Source organism: Leiobunum rupestre, chromosome 8 (assembly GCF_980474605.1).
Source record: "Leiobunum rupestre chromosome 8, qqLeiRupe1.1.hap1, whole genome shotgun sequence".
Taxonomy (NCBI): Eukaryota; Metazoa; Arthropoda; class Arachnida; order Opiliones; family Sclerosomatidae; genus Leiobunum; species Leiobunum rupestre.
The window spans coordinates 18,829,801-18,849,194 of NC_143391.1; the positions used below are offsets into that span (position 1 = coordinate 18,829,801).

Genomic DNA, 19,394 nt, shown 5'->3' on the forward strand with positions numbered 1-19,394 from the left:
CAATGAGGTTGAGGTCGAGGCATGCGTGGTGGAGATTAATACTCTCATTATTGAGCGTTCAAAAGAATGCTCAAAGTTGCGTAAGAAGAAGGGGCACAAGTCCACTCCCTGGTGGACGAGCGAACTCAGTGAGAAGAGGAAGGAGTTACGGACGCTCAGGAGGAGGTTCCAAATAACCAAGGACCATGCAGCCCGGGAGGCGCTTAAGGTCGATTATCGTCGGGAGTCAAAAAGCTATAAAGCACTTATAGCAGACTCAAAGCTAAAATCCGGGCAGGATTTTTGCACTAGGGTTTCATGGGAGGATCCTTTCTCCCTACCCTATAAGTTGGCCACAAAGAAGGTCAAATGTAAGAATGCATTAAATTGCATCAATAAGCCAGATGGTTCGTTGACCTCAGTATTGATGATGATGAGGAGGTTCATACGACAATAAGGGAGTCATTGCACGAAGACTTCATGAGTCAGACTGATGAACCATTTACGAGTGATGAAGTCTTGGAGACTATTAACCCTTTTAAGAAGGGCAAGGCTCCTGGTGAGGATGGTATCACCATTGAGCTTTTCAAGATACTTTTCTTAGCTTGCCCAGCGTTGTTTGTCAGGCTTTTCAACACTTGCCTCAGTATGGGATACTTCCCGAAGCTTTGGAATGTTGCTAAGTTGGTTTTTCTCTATAAAGAAGGCAGAGACAGGCAGGACGCTAAGGCCTACAGGCCAATCTCGCTTCTTCCTGTGGTAGGGAAGGTGCTTGATAAGCTGTTGTCAAGAAGGTTGTACTACTTTCTACACAGCAAAAAATTGCTAAGCGATAAGCAATTTGGGTTTAGACATGGTCGATCCACGACTCACTGTCTTACCAATATGGTGAACCAAATCAGGGATAACAAAGCAAATAATTGTCACACCAGTCTGATATCTTTAGATATCGAGGGTGCTTTTGACAATGTGTGGATTCCAGGAATCCTACACGGTTTAAGGAACTTTAAGTGTCCGAAGAACATATATGAGATATATGTTAACTATCTGAAGGATAGAGTTGCAGTGGTGAGGGCAGGAAGTACGTGTGTACGGAGAGTACTGACCCGCGGCTGCCCTCAGGGTTCATGCAACGGACCTCTGCTGTTCAATGTGGTAATGGATAGCACACTGAGGATAGAGTACCCAGAGGATTCTCTAATCCAAGCCTTCGCGGATGACTTGCAGTCATTATTTTGGGGCACGTCCAGGCGTGCTCTCGAAACCACGGGTAAGGTGATCGTGGATAAATTGACTAAGTGGAGCCAAGTCTATAAGCTGAGTTTTTCCATTAAAAAGTCGGCGGCTATCACCTTCACCGAAAAATCCATAATGAAAAGGCTCCCAATCTATAAGATGGGAGCCATCAACATTGCAAACGTTGACAAGTTGAAAGTTGTCGGTGTCACCATCGACAGCAAGCTTTCCTTTCTTCCTCATCTCGAGGAAGTAAGTGTCCGGGTGACGAAGCTTGTGCAAAGCATTGCTTTTTTTGCAAAGGTCGAGTGGGGCCTCGACCATAAAGCGTTAAGGACTATCTACAATGGGTGTATTGTGAGAGTAGTGGCTTACGCTTGCGGTGCTTGGTGGAAGAGCACACAAAACAGTGTGATGGTGAGGAAGTTGAGCTCAATACAGAAAATTGCGGCCCTTCGTATTACTTGTGCTTACCGGACTGTCTCGAGCGATGCGCTGCGGGTCCTTGCTGGTATTCAACCGTTGGACCTGGTGGTGAGTCAGGAAGCTGCTGTGTTCAGATCCTTTTCGTTTAGAGAAGACAGCAAGCACTGTGGGGTGGAGTTACACGGTGGTAACTACCTCTACCCAGGCGACCCATGGGAGGACCACCCAGCGGTCAGAAGCATTATAAACATCACAGAGCAACTACCCAATGGCAATGGGATAGAGGTGTTTACTGACGGTTCGTTGTCCGGTCGGGGTGCCGGAGTGGCGTTTGCTGTGTACAGAGATGGTGTGGAAGTGTACAACGAGGTCACTCACATTAATGGTAAGGTGGATGCGTTTTCTCTTGAGCTCTTAGCAATACATGAGGGTATTTGCTGGTTAAGGACGCATGGTCAACGTCCTGGTGATGGTGCAACGGTTTTTACAGATTGTCTTTTTGCTATAATAGGCGATCTTCCCGCGCAAAATTATAAAACAATGGATTTAAAAAAATCAATTTGTTATCGTACTTAATATTTTAAAGTAATTATAATGTTCTTCGCGAAAGAAGTGTAGTGAACTAGTGATACCTTATTTCAGGTATTTGTATGGTTATAAAAGAGATAATCAGGTAAGCTAATAATATAATAACCATGATTAGGCTTAATGACGAGTTTTCGTCAAATTAGGGTAGCGAGGCGCGAGAGTTTTTCTCGTGAGTTTTCCCGCTATAAGACACGCCCATTTCTACGAGATTCACCACGGCCGTAAAAATCTTCCTCAGACATTCCAAGTGTATACCTACAGTATATAGTTTCCTGGTGGTACTTACTTAAAAACTCAAAACAATAATAATTTCTAAACAAGAGAGAATAACATAGGTAATCTAATAATCCACCACGTGGAGAAACACGTGCGCCGTCCTTAAAAAGCTTGTCCAACCAAAACGCGAAAAATCGACAGATGGCGCTGAAAGCAATCCGAAAGTTTGGTGGACCCGGAAAACCGAGAGTGAAATATCCAGTAAGCGTTAGCTTTTATTATTAATCCAAGACCACACTGTTGGAATTTATACAACAGCGCGCCATATAGTGAGTGCTACCCAAGGCATCGTTGAGGTATAGAAAGACCCACATCATGAGAGTAAATCAGCCATTGGACAAGGGGGGTTTAAAGGAGTTCAGAGGGGTTTGGGACGGTGGCGAGTTTTTGAGTAATTTTTCCGGAAAGGGGTTATCACATGGGAAAAGAGGGGAGGGAGTATCAAGGTAATTGTCACATGAGAAAAGAGGGGAGCGGGTACCACGGTAGTTATCAAATGGGAAAAGGGGGGAGGGGGTACTACGGAAATTATCACATTTGAAAAGGGGGGAGGGGTACCATGGTAATTATCACATGGGGAAAAAGGTAACTAAGGGCCTTACTGGGGTGGTTCTACTATGGCGAAAAGAGTACCATGGAAATTATCCCCTGGGAAAAAGGGGGATGAGGCCTTACTGGGGAGGGGGAGGTTCGACTATGGCGTAAAGGGTACCACGAAAATTATCGAGTGAAAAAAAGGGTCGGGGGCCTTACTGCGGTGGTTCAACTATGGGGTAAAGGGTGCCACGGTAATTCTCGCATGGGAAAAAGGGGGAGGCGGCCTTACTGCGGTGGTTCGAATATGGGGAAAAGGGTGCCTCGAAACACACCACTAGCTGAGAAGCCCGCCTGTAATGGATACAGGGAGTTTAAAGGAGTACAGAGGGGTTTGGGACGCCTGCGAGTTTTTGAGTTATTTTTGCGGGGAAAAGGGTACTATGGAAATTCTCGCATGGGAGAAGGGGAGGGGAGTACCATGGTAACTATCACATGGGTAAAGGGGGAGGGGGTACCACGGTAATTATAGCACGGGACAAAGTGGGAGGGGGTACCGCGGTTATTATCACATGGGAAAAGGATGGAGGGGGTACCACGGTAATTATAACATGGGGAAAAGGGTGTAGGGAGTACCAAGGTAATTATCACATGGGAAAAGAGAGGAGTAAGGGCCTTACTGAGGTGGTTCTACTATGGGGAAAAGAGTACCATGGAAATTATCCCCTGGGAAGAAGGGAGAGGTGATTACCACGGTCATTATCACATGGGGAAAAGGGGAGGAAGGGCCTTACTGCGGTGGTTCGCATATGGGGAAAAGGGTGCCTCGAAACACACCACTAGCTGAGGGCCGTGTGTGGTCAGAAGTAACAAATAAGTGTGGCACTTTCTTATCGAAACCGTGTATGGTCAGAAGTAATAAGTAAGTGTGGCACTTTCTTATCGAAACCGTGTATGGTCAGAAGTAATAAGTAAGTGTGGCACTTTCTTATCGAAACCGTGTATGGTCAGAAGTAATAAATAAGTGTGGCACTTTCTTATCGAAACCGTGTGTGGTTAGAAGTAACAAATAAGTGTGGCACTTTCTTATCGAAACCGTGTATGGTCAGAAGTAACAAATAAGTGTGGCACTTTCTTATCGAAACCGTGTATGGTCAGAAGTAATAAATAAGTGTGGCACTTTCTTATCGAAACCGTGTATGGTCAGAAGTAATAAATAAGTGTGGCACTTTCTTATCGAAACCGTGTATGGTCAGAAGTAATAAATAAGTGTGGCACTTTCTTATCGAAGTCGTTTATGTGTGGCACAATATAATATTATCGCCTTCTTGGCGAACTTGTATAGTTTGTATAGTTGGTCCAGAGATTTGGTCTCATTCGATAGAACCTTTTGACGCGCACGCAGTGCCGTTAATTTCCGCCCCCTCCGTACAACCCCCTTAAAGGGAAAGTGACCGAAAAAAACAAGTTGGTCTCATTCGATAGAGCTCTTTGACGCGCACGTAGTGCCGTTAATTTCCGCCCCCTCCGACCAACCCCCTTAAAGGGAGAGTGATCGAAAAAAAAAACAATTTGGTCTCATAGAACAATAAAAGTAAAAGATTGGAATCGTCTACGCTCGCGTCTACTTGAAAGTGTGAGACCAAAAAATCCAGTCGAACTTAGGGCGTGTTGCAAAAGTCTGCTTTGATAGAATCAAACATGTTAAATTCAATGGGCTAGCAATTTGGCTAGGGCTTTGGCAACAGGCCCTTAAGCTGAAAAGTATGCGACCATGGGGACAGAATCTCCGTCTTGCCATATTCTTAGTACATAAATACATTCTTTCAATAATATGATTTATGCAGTTGTTAATAATCCATATTAAATACCTGCTCTAAGAAAATACTAATTTAATCACCGAGATAATATAAAATCACATGGCCTGAACAGCTTTTGTATTGGTTTGCCCACCCGGGTATCCTGAGGGTGGGCAGTGGCCACTCTTTAACATAGGATGGTACATTAAATATCAAACGCTAGGAAATCATATGGCCTGAACAGCTTTTGTATTGGTTTGCCCACCCGGGTATCCTGAGGGTGGGCGGTGGCCACTCTTTACCATAGGATGGTAAATTATATATCAAACGCTAGGAAATCATATGGCCTCAACAGCTTTTGTATTGGTTTGCCCACCCGGGTATCCTGAGGGTGGGCGGTGGCCACTCTTTAACATAGGATGGTAAATTATATTTCAAATGATAGGAAATCACATGGCCTCAACAGCTTTTGTATTGGTTTGCCCACCCGCGTTGAACTATCTTTCCGTAAGGATCCACGAGTAGCTTTTATAGTATTTTACTGTGTTCGCGAACTGCGGAGCGAGGGCAGGCGGGTCGAGGCGGGTACGGAAAATATGCGGACAGCTCCAGCTCGCTATTTTGGTTGAGCTTCGTTAGACTATCTTTCCGTAAGGATCCGCGAGTAGCTTTGTATTTTACTGTGTTCGCGAACTGCGGAGCGAGGGCAGGCGGGTCGAGGCGGGTACGGAAAATATGCGGACATCTCCAGCTCGCTATTTTGGTTGAGATTTGTTGGACTATCTTTCCGTAAGGATCCACGAGTAGCTTTATAGTATTTAACTGTGTTCGCGAACTGCGGAGCGAGGGCAGGCGGGTCGAGGCGGGTACGGAAAATATGCGGACAGCTCCAGCTCGCTATTTTGGTTGAGCTTCGTTAGACTATCTTTCCGTAAGGATCCGCGAGTAGCTTTGTATTTTACTGTGTTCGCGAACTGCGGAGCGAGGGCAGGCGGGTCGAGGCGGGTACGGAAAATATGCGGACATCTCCAGCTCGCTATTTTGGTTGAGATTTGTTGGACTATCTTTCCGTAAGGATCCACGAGTAGCTTTATAGTATTTAACTGTGTTCGCGAATTGCGTAGCGAGGGCAGGCGGATCAAGGCGGGTACGGAAAATATGCGGATAGCTCCAGCTCGCTATTTTGGTTGAGATTCGTTAGACTATCTTTCCGCGAGTAGCTTTTATAGTATTTTAACGTACGCAATCTGCGGGGCGAGGGCAGGCGGGTTAAGGCCGGTAACGAAACACTCTCGGAAGATCCGAAAAAAATAGATAAGGAAAAATATAAAAAAAGAGATAAGGGGGAAGCGTTTAAAATCAGTCTTATAAATTAGATTAATAACCATCTCAGGTATTTTGAATTAGGTGCGATTAGTTGGAAATCAGGCCCTGAGCATTGAGTTAAAATGGTAAAACCTCTAGGGCAGACCGTTCTCGAGTTTTTAGGAAACATATGGCATGCAAATAAATAAATAAATAAATATAAAGTCGAGAGAGTTTCCAAACCGGACAGTGTACCGAAATTGTGCAATAGGCCCCCAATCCCTTCGCATTCCACCAGTGATGGACTGAGTCTTATATTTAAACCAATTATTAAAGAAATTTCTGGAATCAAAGAAATCGCTTTTTTTCAGTGATGGACTAGGTCTTATTAAATTAACAGCCCTGGGCCCACTTCACGAACGGCCCGTGGGGCAACTATAACGCTGTGATGTTAAAGGTGGCCCACTTTCCTCTGTGGCCAGTCCGCCACTCCTTCCACTCCCCTAAATGAATTTTAACAAAGGAAAACTTAGAATTAATTTAAAATTAAAGTCGAACTGAATGTCGGTTGAAATTACAAATGGGGGTTTGTCCCTCGAAGGGCTGACGAGTGTATCATAAGTAGCATAATACATATATATTTTTTATGATAGTTTGTTTCGAGTAGTCTTTCCCAGATAACGGGGAAATATGGAACCAAAGTTACCAAACGCTTTTGCAGACAGTGTATGGGTAGCTTTAATGAACCGGAAGGGTTATATTCGAAAGAGTACGCGAGCTAAGGTGATACGATTCCGGAAATATAATCTACAGGCGGATGAAAACCATTACTATAGGGAACAATTAATGTTGTTTTACCCATGGCGAAATGAAAATGACGATATTGTTTCCAAAGCGCAAAAGCAGTATTACGAAGAAGTGCTTCCTACTATAACAACAAAAAGAATCGAGTTCATTCACGACTCGGATGGAAATGCCATAGAAAGAGCTTTGGCGGAGTTCGAAGAGAATCAGAGCTTGGTGGCATCCAACCAATGAACGATTATCAGAACGAAAGATATAGACATTTTACTATTGACGACCCTGACTATGCCATCGAAGCCACCCGAGCCGGTGAAGGGGACATAGGCTTGGAGATCAACTCCACCGTACCTGTTAATCATACTGTTGTACACCAAATAACGTACGTTGCTGATTCAGAGTATATTTCGTCGTTGCGCTCTTTAAATACTAGACAGTGTGAAATTTTTTACTCCGTTCTTGGCCATTTTAAAACAAAACCTTCCAGTGAATACTTAAGGCTTTTCCTGACCGGTGGCGCCGGAGTTGGTAAAAGTGTTTTAATTAAGTCTTCCTGTTCACCAATACGCCGGACAAATGGCTAGCTTGGACTCTGAATCTCTTAACAGAATGTGATCAACCTATAATGATTTAAAACTATTGGTGATTGATGAAATTTCCATGACTAGTGTCAAAATTCTTAATCAAGTACATTCGAGGTGTCAACAGATTATGGGTTCGAAACGGCCTTTTGGTGGTCTCTCTGTAATGCTGGTTGGTGACTTTCATCAATTAAAACCTGTAGGAGGCAAATTTGTTTTCGAATCGCCAGGGGCATCAACTACGTACTGACATTTGATCGACAGTCCTCTCTGGAAGGAATTCAAACTTTTCGAACTGACAGAAGTTATGAGGCAAAAAGATGATAAAGCCTTTGCGCTTGCGGTTGAATCGTTTGGCTGTTGGTACCATGACACAAGCTGACATAGATATTTTTGAGCGTTGCAAAGTTTCCCGGTGGTGACTTTTTCCTAAAGACGCAATTCACTTGTTTCCAACGAACAAAGCGGTGGACGACTTTAACTCCGTAAGGCTGTCCGAAATGAACTCTGAAACTGCAAATGCCGTATCTTTTGACATGGCCATGGGAGATGTTGAAAACTCCATCAAGAAGCAAATTCTTTCAGCCCAGGAGACTATGGGCTTAGCTAGGGAATTGACTTTAACTTGTGGAGCGCGTTATATGATGACGGTGAACGTTGACACCTCAGATGGATTAGTCAATGGAGCGATAGGTCGACTACATCAAATAGATTACGCCGAAAGGTCTATACAAGGAACTAATACGCGAGAGAAAATACCTAATAGAGTTTGGGTTAAATTTGACGATGATAAATCCGGGAAAGAAACTCGAAATAGGAACAGTATCATTATGATCCGTTCAAAAGTAGATTCATCTTGGACTCCCATTGAAAAGATTTCGAGATCGTTCACTCGTAAACATGGTCAAAAACATGTCTCTGTATCGAGAAGACAATTTCCATTAAAAATATCAGAAGCTATAACTGTTCATAAGAATCAAGGTGACACTTATTCCGCGGTCGTATTTCACACTGATCAGAGACGTGCTATGCCTAGGTGTCAATTGTACGTCGCGTACAGCAGAGCTAGAACTGCCAACGGCCTCTATATTTTGGTGATTTTAAGGCTCCAGTTCCGCCAAAACATGATGACATTGTCGAGGTAGAAATGGTTAGATTAAGAGGGGAATCTACTTTAGAACTGCCATTTCTCAGACAACGTCCACTAATCTGCTTTCTGAATGTACAATCTTTGAATGCCCATTTAATAGATGTTCAATCTGACCATTTTTTAATGAGCTCGGCTATACTTTGTTTCGCCGAGACTTGGACTAAATCTAGTGACGAGCCGAAATTGGTTGGGTTTCGACAATTAAGTTCAATTTGTTTACCCAATACATCTCCTAGAATCGCTTATGGGTCGACAATTTTTGGAACCGATGAAGTGATTAATTGTAGGCCTAACTCCCACGAATTGGTTAGAGATGGTCTGCATCCTAATGGAAGTGTTAATCGTAGAGCGCGATTTGAAAGAATATGGCTTGAATGTACCTTGGGAAGTGCGAAATTAAATTTAATTTATATTTACAAGTCACCCGTGGCTAGCCTGACTGTTGTTTTTACAAATTTAACCCGCGTTTCGACGAGAAATATGACAATTCATTGCCAACGGTTGTGGTCGGCGATTTCAATCTAGATTTCCTTAAAAGCAAAACGGCTTTAACTAAATTCTTTTCCTCGTATGGCATGGAACTTATGCCAAATTTAAAAGGGAGCTTTTCGAGCGACCATGGTACACAAATAGACTTGGCATTTGGGAATGCAGGATTTCGTGCCAAATATAAGCGACGCCTTAAAGGCGGACGCACACGCGCCGCCTGATTAATATAATCTTTTAAGAGAAAAATAGATCTCTGGAAAAAAATTAACATGCACGGGCTCCAAACTTTAAACCGTAGGACCATAGACTAAGGAACTGTTCCACCTTCCTTAAGGGTGACGTACACAGTCTTGGCGAGCGACATCTTCGCGTCGCTTCGCGTGATGTTGAGCACATTATCATTAACATCACGCGAAGCGACGCGAAAATCTCGCTCGCGAAGGCTATGTGCATGTGCGTCCGCCTTTAGTCTATGGTTGGATGAAAGAAAGCGCGTGATCACAGAAGAGAAGGACAGAGGTTATATTGAAGCGTCTATTAAATTATTTCATCAGAGTTGTTGTGGTAGATATATTTCGTATTCTCATTTAGCCTTATCTAAATAAAAATTTTGCCTTATTTAAATAAAAATTTAGCCTTATTTAAATACAAACTTAGCCTTATTTAAATAAAATATTTGATTAGAGTTCTTATGGTGTATAAATTTAATAGTTTAAAGGGAGTATTAATTTCGTAAATGAATTGACAATTAATTAAATAAATATTTGTTTCATGTCTTAAGCCTGACTTTCATTTTTATAACACACATCCGTCCTTTTATTGGAAAGTCGTGGGTTCAAATTCGAGCTCTGAAGTATTATTTTGTGATGATTATAATTGTAATTCTGTACAATATGATCTGTTTAATAGTTTCAATTTTAAATTTTATCATTCACACTAAACAACTTTCGTTGACCATTTTGTTTAGGCATTTTTATTCTTCCAACTAACTTCCCACTTTGAAAGTGGAAGTTTAGTGAATTTTGGATGCGGCTATAATTGTTCGTTTTTACACTGTGCAATTAGTTTGACGGTTAGCGTCTCACTATACAACTTTCTTATATTATTTTCTTTGTATAAACTAAATTTTACTTCTTAGACGACACTTGAATCCCCGCCATTCCGTTAGAACAAGTGTTACATGTAGACAACGGGAGATGTCACCACTATAGTGAAAGAAATTAACTGCTTTAACAATTAGTTGCTAATCCTTTGACCGGAGCTCTGTTGTTTGGGAAATTTTACATGGTGGGTATTTTCAGCTTCAATACTTTCTCCCGAAGATGATCACTATTCACTTTTTTTACCAACTAATTTTTGGATTAGAAATCTATAAAATATAGCTTATGTAGGATTTTCATTGTCCCCCTTTGTCGCGCTTAAGTGCTCACCACCTCTGCTAGAGGTATTGTATTATCCCCTCCAGAAACACCTTCTTTCCTCCAAGAGTCTATAATGCTAAAACCAGGTAAATCATTTCTTAGAGCAAAACCACGTAACTATCAATTTCGTTTAGAAAGCTCCGCTCAAGTCTATGTCAGCCCACGGGCAATGAAATAATATTATCACCTTCTTGGCGAACTTGTTTACCTCTGTGCGCCTGGTGTGAAGGCATCCCGCTAAATACTCCAATTGATCTCCCTTATTATTTTGACCCCCCTTTTCCCCTTTTAAGCTTCATGCCTTAAGGGAACTGTTTACGATCGTTTTATAAATTTTAAAAAGAAAACTCCTAACTCTATGTGCCCCATTTGGCCTCTTTAGGAACGGTTATGGTCATTAGTTTCACCTTAGCTCCATAAAATATTCTAAAAAAATTTACAAAATTATTTTATATTCGTAAAAGATAAATTTACAGATTGTTTCATTTCATTCTGATGATTCTCTATTACTTTTCTGATACCAATGGGAATTTATTAATGTTTTCATTCCACTGCCATCCAACTTAAACTTCTTTTTTCTACCTAAGCTAATATTGTCTCTATTTGCCTTGGGTGACACCGTACATGAGAACACAGACCACCTACCCCAAGAGGGACATGTATGGCTGGTAGTAATTTAATTTTTTTAATGTCTCGAATGTGATCACGGACTCAGGGACGGATTATCCAGCCTGGGAATATGAATGACCCGTATCCTGGAATGGAAAACTGTATTCCCCAATACGGGCTCCCCGTCGCGTCTACGGTGACGTAGCTCGAGCTAAAATTTTAACCTACGTCTATAGCGCCATCTTACGGCAGGCAGTGTTGATAGATTAACATATATGCGTGCACATATAATTTCGCCTGCTAGACGTTCGAAATAAGAAGTAGTAACGGTTTTTTCTTTGGGTTAGTAGTGGAAACTGATATTAATTAGTAGAGGAAGCTGAATGTTTGATTTTAGTAGCAAAATATTGTAATACTATATATATTTACCATTATTTGTCTCTTTTTGTTAAATCTTGATTGTATAGAATGGTTTTTAAATTTAATTAATTAAATGTATATAATTTTAATGTATATAGGTAAATTAGTGTATTGTTATGTTGAATTTAATTTTGTTATATTTGTAATTTCGTAGTGTATTGTAGGTATGTTTTTGTGAATCGGTATTTCCCCACGTATTTTGTAGGCCCCATTTGGGCCAATACCTTTTGTCAAATAAATAGCTAGTAGACCCCCTAGGAAGGGAAGCGAAAAAAGTGTACTGTGGAAATTCCTCAAGTAGCTCGAGGAAGTTGTTTCCTCATGTTGAGAAAGGAAAGGGAATGTGGACAAAGTGTCGACCATCCGCCGTTAGGGTCAGTCTTTAAAAAGAAAAAGGTTTTCGAAAGAAAACCGTTAGAAAGCGGAAGAGTTTTAGACTTAGTCCAGAAAGGAGCGACTGCAGCCGTCTCCTAGTTAAGCGCCCCTTGTGTCAGGGCATTTAGTAAAATAATTTTGTTACATCAGTTTAAATAAAGTAGTTGTTTTGTTTTAAAGTTTGGTTTAAATTCATTTTAATTCTCACGTAACCCATCGTGTCAGGTCAAGAAGTCAGCGATTGGAGTGTTTCAGTCCGCTTTAATCGCCAGTTAATTTAAGCTCTCCCTATAAGTGCGTTTTGGTTTTAGTTTTCAACACTTTTGTACTTTTGGAAAAACAGTATAGTTGTGTTCTTTGAAAATTAAAAACTATAAAAACACGGGGCGTACGAACTAGCAGACGAAAATATTTTCTTAAGTTGAAACTATTTCCGCAAGTTGTCTATATTGTATTAAGTTCAATGAGTTAACGTTTCCAAGCCTGCCTACCCAGTCTACCCTATAGTTTCCATCCTCCTAGATCCAACTAAAAATTCGGCGCGAGAAGCAGGGCTTCCACATTTGATATCTAAATCCCTTTTATCCCTTTTTTTGACTTCGAAATTCCCATTTTTATCCCTCGCTATATTTTGGAGTTTTTAATACTAATTTGTTTAAATATCCAGTTTAATTCTGAAAAGAATTCCAAATATAAGGTTTTATTTATTACAAAATTACTTACATTTGAAAAAAGTCGCAAATGTATTATTTAGATCATGACTTTCATTACTATCTAACGTATTGAAAATATTTTTTACATCTGTGACTCATTACATATCCATGGCTTAAATATATAATTAGAGTAGACTAGAACAGGCAATGTTATCAGAAAAGCTGAAAAATCCCTTTCTTCCCGTGCTAAGAACACTTTTCCCTCACCCCCCCCCCCCCCCGCGAAATGCCGTTTTCCCTCTTAAATTGCATTAAATAAAATACAATAAAAAAATGTATTGTAGAAGCTGGCTCGCGCATGCCGTTTTTATTTTTATTTCGTTAAATAAAGAATTTTCACGCGCTATTTCTGTTTGCTGTATAAAAAGTCGCATCATTTTTGAGACACGTTTTGTCAGGGTTGATTCAAGTTCTTCTTGGGGTAGGACGGTCTGTGGTGAGAATGTCTTGATATAGAAAGAGGGATAATGTCCGATACCCACTCCCCATTTCTGAGGAAAGCAAGTTATTTTCCATTGTGCCTGGCACATACTACTAGTCAGTCTACTAGATACTATAGGTGCCCAGAAAGTTTCCCCGGGCCTTTGACCATCATTTTAATGTAGATCTTTATTTATTGCGTCAAAAATGTAAATCTCCCTGTTAAAAAATACCTTTCCTCTTTCCAAAACCAATACACTTTTCGCTAGCGGCATTTTTCGAAACAGCATTTCAATTTTTAATTCGCGACCAAAAACTATCGCTACGTCCCCTTTGGTTCGCTATTGAAACCTTGATAGGATAGCGGCTAAAGCAGACGCTATTAGTTTTTCCTCGTCGTTATTCGTAAATTTGAATTTATAAATGATGATACTTGCATTTTATTATAACTTTTACAACGTTTACTTACATTTTGATAAGTTTATTTAAGAAAAACGTTCTGATGACTTTTTAATTTGTCTGTAGCCGACGCTAGGTCATAGGCGCAACCTCGGAGAAGCTAGCGTCGTTACGCCACCTAGACTTGTTTCGGTCGCGAATAGCTCAACTTACTCATACTTGATACACCAGTCCTGGATCGTTACTGAAGCCGTAGAAGAGAGAAGCGAAAAATTGAAATTAACCAGGCTTTCCAAGAAATATCACCCTCCCAACTCTGCGTAGCAGCTTTTCTTTTGACTTTCCCCCAGTTTCTAACGTTATAATTTTAGGAGAGTCCCGAGGACTCTTTACTCTCTTGGGAAGAAATTTTGTTAGCAGTCCCGTGATTTTTTAAGGGGTTTTGGACAGCTGGACCCAAAGTAAATAATACTAGAAAGTTAGGAAGCCAAACAAGAGGGAACTAAATTACAAAAACAGTTTGAAAAGAGGAGAGTTGCTCAGAACTCCAATGTGAGCGGGACACAACAGAAGCCTTACGGGCCAGAGGTACCCGTTATATATGTCATGGATGATGGTGACCACCATGTCCGTAGAGCGCGAGTGGAGCTGAGAGAGAGCGCTTTTGGAGTCTGAACAAATTAGCCAATCTTGGAAGGTACAATACGTCAGGAAGCTTTCCACCCACATGAGGAGATTTCCTTCCAAGCCACAATCTTGGAGCTTGGGGAGGAGCGCTTGCTGGTGAACATTCCTGAAAGCGTTTTTTAGATCCAAGAAGAAAACCAAACAGCGCTAACGCACATCTGAGAGCGTTGTCGGTCACACATCGATACTTCCGGAAACCCGATTGCTCTTAAGGCAGAATTTGATTATTCTCCAGGAACAAAACTAAACGGCCTAAAACCAATTTCTCATAGATTTTTCCCAGGTTTGGGAAAAGAGAAATATCTCGGTAGGAATCAGCAGACGTGGGGGACTCGATAAAAATGTAATAGAGAAGTCGTTCGATCGATATTAGTTTATTCTATCTATCCATACCAGTGCTTTAATCCGTTAGCCATATCAATTTAGGCAATCCTTCATTTTTTCTTTACCACTGAGGCACCACCTGAGACTGGGCCAGACCTGCTTAGTTACGCCACTGGCTATCGGGGCCCACAAAACTAGGCATTTTATCTAAAAACGTTTGGGCAAAGTTTGTAAATAATGCATGAATCGATTAGAATTGTAGTAAACACAGGGTCTTTTTAGCGGGTGAGAATTCCAGTAAATAATATACCGAAAAATAGAAAATTAAAAGTAATGAAATGAAATAGAAATTCAAGCAGATGGTATTATTTTTTCTGAACTCGAAGCCTATATATTTTTAGTTCTGTGTTTCGAGGCCTCCCTGCCCCTTTTCCCCATGCCAGAATTACCGGGGTACCCTCCCCCCCCCCGCAAAAATAACCTAAAAACTCGTCTTTCTCTCTCGCCCCGAACCCCCCATAAAGGCACCCCTCCCCATTTTCCCCATGTGAGAATTACCGTGTTACCCTTTTCCCCCTGCGAAAATAACTTAAAACTTGCCTAACGAAGGGTTGTGTACGAATTTCATTGGACGAGCGTCACGAGCCTTTACGCTGAACGTTTTACGGGCGGGGGGGGGAAGACAATTTCAGAATTTTCCCCTAAAGCGTCTAGCCAATGAAAAACGTACACAAGAAAATCCAAGACTTTTGACGGGTTGCGTTCTCCTTGTGTGGGGTGTTGTGTTTGTTGCTCCTAGTTGGAATCAACTTCCCTTATCCAATTAAGCCATTTTTTACAAACTTCAGGCTTCTTTTTCACTTTAGGAAAAGATGCAAAAGAAGTAGTAGAAGGTAAGTCCCTTTTAACGAGTTCAATGACCGAAATCCAAGATGGCGGCCGATATCTTTGAACAGTACTTATGTTTCCCAACCTGCGTTAACTGGTTTTTCCTTGTGGCCACACCCTTGTTTGGAATGTGGTAATACCTTGATTGTTCGAGAGACCCATTCACCAATGATGACGTCAAAAAAATTCAAAAAACCGGTTTTTGACCTTGGAAAATTCGAAAAACATATTTAAATTTTTACCCTAAATTTGACCTTGAAGATGACCTTTGACCTTGACGCCTGACCCCTGACCACCACCCCTAAGCCTCGGTCTATCACCCCAACAAGTTTGGACACGATCGGACAAGCTCGTCCCGAGATATCGGCGGTAATATGTGACCCCACCAAATACTTACGCTTATTCACTTTTGGTGTCACTTTTTTCGTTTTTTTCGTTTTTTCCGCCGTTTAAAATGCTAATTAGCTAATTGCGAGATGGGGAAACGAATTCGCGACCTTCGCTTTATACCCTTGGCAACTTTTGGCCCCACCCAAAATACTTTAAATAACTAAATTAATATAAATAAGTTTTTTTCATTTTTTTCGCAAATATTTTAATAGTTTTATTATTTTAAAACAATGCTAGTTTTAGTAAAAGTAATCAAAAACACAATTATTTATTATAATATTTAATAACAATATATTTTTTTAAACACTTAACAACATATGAAACACTACAAATAAAACTAAGTGTTTCTCAAAAATAGCAAAAAGTAATTAAAATGTAACATAAAAATATTGCTTTTAGTTTTTAGTGATTAATATATACACACATAATAAAAAACAAATTTATTTACTTATTAATATATACACACATAATAAAACAAATTTATTTAGTGATTAATTTTTTGCATTGTAATTCAGTTTCCTACACAGTACCTGTTTATTTATTAGTTCGGCTTTAAAATACAAATTGTCTGATTATTATAGGACAAGAAGATTTACACTTATACGAAAATATTAGTATATTTTCTAGAAAATCATGTGTTGATGTATTATGCAGTAACCGTATGATTAAATCTTATAAGAATTAATCTCGTTATCGTGATGTTTAGGGTTATTTAAAACTGTAAACACTTGAATTCGTAAAATATTTCAAATATAACAACAAAAATAAGTACCAGTTACCGGGGAGAAGTGTATATGAATCACATAATAGTACCGCCCAAGGCTAAAATGCGCTTAAAGGATAGGTAATAGACTTCTTGTTGTTTTACCTTTGAGTAAAAGTGATGAAAATGGAGCCAATCAAGCCTATGGTAATATTGTGAGGTTAGTGGGTTGCCTATTCTGTCAACCTTGGTATTAGGCGATTATTAATGTATTTGCCATATACACTTTATAGCGTTAAGGTTTTAAAATTTATTTAAAAATGGTGTTCTATGTAATATATTGCTAGGTCAAAAAAGCTTTATTAGATAAATGGCCAAAGTTTAAAGATAACATTTTTTAAATTTTAAAAATATAAAATTTATCATAACATATTTGACTATATATAACATTGTGGCGCCTAGTAAGCTTTATAATTATTTTTCGTGTTATTTTATGAAAATTATAGTAAAATATCGCATTAAGAAACATTTTCATAGAAGACGTTTTTAATGGAATATGCAATTGTCATTATAAAAGTAGTAATCCCTCAATTTGATATTATAGATGTAAGAACTAGACGTAACATAAAACAAACCAAAGGGAAAAGCAAATCTATATCATTTTGTTTACAGTCTATTAATTTTGACTAAGTTCAATTTACAAGGTGTAAATTCATTTACTACAGGGTACATAGGAATAATGTGGGAAAAATTACATATTATCTGGTTAAAATAAATATTGGATAAATTTGTGTTTTATTTTTGTAAATAAATGAGTACTTGAAACGAACAAAATGACAGAATTGTTGTAGAATAACTATGGATTTTATCGGAGCATGATATATTTTGCAAATTTTTGTGCCAAGTGTTTTTAAAACAGTTGGTATAATTTATCACTAGGTCGAAAATAGGTAGCTGTTTTAAATTGCCCTATAATATTACACATCTCTGTAAAAACTTTGGCTTTTCCGGTAACATTATTATTATTATTAAATAATCCAGTTTTTTTACAAACTTTGAGGAATATTTTATTAATACGTGCTCCACATTTTTAATGATTTAAAATAATTTTGTGTGGAAATATGAATTTAGATTGAGGTCGATGCGATCAATTGTTAATAAAAACTTATGCGTTAGTGACTTGTTATCACTAAATGATTGATTAAAACAATACCAACTGTGCTTCCCTGTATGGTGTTTTTAGCATTTCGATAAAAGATCTGAATTCCACGACGATTATGTTTGATATATAGGCCTCTGTGATAATTCGTTATTAACGAAAGGCATTATTTTTCATATAGAACTTAAACAAAAAAAAACCAATAAGTATTAACCGGCTGCTTTTTAAACGAAATACAAACAAATACCTAACTAGCGTTATATTTTGAAAAAACGTTTGAACAACCCTAAAACCCAAAATGGGCGTAAGACAAAACCTTTGCAACCCGGTTTTATACAGTAAATTATCAAATTGTGTTCAGGAACTGCACAGAGTGTCTATTTTTATATTATTTTTCACTTTAAATTGAAAGCTAAAGTAAAAAAACGTAAAAAATAAAACAAACAAATAATCGGTAGCAGTAACAAATTCGAATAACGTAAAACAACTGAGATATGAAACAATTTATATAAACACTATTATAGGAAGCTTCTCCGATACGCCATCATTTTCTAAAACTATAAACGTTCTTCAAACTACTGTTAAGGTGGAAATGTTTAGGATCACACAATTTCGGGCCATTACAAAAGTTGAAGACCAAAAAAAGCAATTAAACGGACATAATTACCGCCTCACGACCAATGTGAACTAATTTTCTCCTTAAACGTAACAATTCGGCTCGATTCATGAGATTTCTAATGCAATTTTGTTTCTGAAATTATCCTCGCTTGATAGAGAAAACACTTTAAACTACAAAATAACATTAAGGTTTGAACGACGTACCATTATAAGTCGTATTCCTTTAAGTAAAAATAGACACTCTGTGCAGTTTCTGAACACAATTTGATAATTTACTGTATAAAACCGGGTTGCAAAGGTTTTGTCTTACGCCCATTTTGGATTTTAGGGTTGTTCAAACGTTTTTCAAAATATAACGCTAGTTAGGTATTTGTTTGTATTTCGTTTAAAAAGCAGCCGGTTAATACTAATTGTTTTTTTGTTTAACTTCTATATGAAAAATAATGCCGTTCGTTAATAACGAATTATCACAGAGGCCTATATATCAACCATAATCGTCGTGGAATTCAGATCTTTTATCGAAATGCTAAAAACACCATACAGGGAAGCACAGTTGGTATTGTTTTAATCAATCATTTAGTGATAACAAGTCACTAACGCATAAGTTTTTATTAACAATTGATCGCATCGACCTCAATCTAAATTTATATTTCCACACAAAATTATTTTAAATCATTAAAAATGTGGAGCACGTATTAATAAAATATTCCACAAAGTTTGTAAAAAATCTGTATTATTTAATAATAATAATAATGTTACCGGAAAAGCCAAAGTTTTTACAGATATGTGTAATATTATAGGGCAATTTAAAACAGCTACCTATTTTCGACCTAGTGATAAATTATACCAACTGTTTTAAAAACACTTGGCACAAACATTTGCTAAATATATCATGCTCCGATAAAATCCGTAGTTATTCTACAACAATTCTTTCATTTTGTTCGTTTCAAGTACTCATTTATTTACAAAAATAAAACACAAATTTATCCAATATTTATTTTAACCAGATAATATGTAATTTTTCCCACATTATTCCTATGTACCCTGTAGTAAATGAATTTACACCTTGTAAATTGAACGTAGTCAAAATTAATAGACTGTAAA

The 19,394-nt window shown here is 38.9% G+C and overlaps 1 protein-coding gene across 1 annotated transcript; it reads left to right on the forward strand.

Annotated features, from left to right (window-relative positions):
• Nucleotides 1–8,025: 8,025 nt before the first annotated feature.
• Nucleotides 8,026–8,670, forward strand: LOC149932620 (ATP-dependent DNA helicase PIF1-like). Its single transcript, XM_090157153.1, has one exon. The coding sequence runs from the start codon at nt 8,026–8,028 to the stop codon at nt 8,668–8,670; it is 645 nt and encodes a 214-aa protein (XP_090013279.1).
• Nucleotides 8,671–19,394: the final 10,724 nt, after the last annotated feature.

Excerpts from the sequence above, each read along its gene's own strand:
- LOC149932620 (XM_090157153.1), top strand. The coding sequence starts at position 8,026 with ATGAACTCTGAAACTGCAAATGCCGTATCTTTTGACATGGCCATGGGA.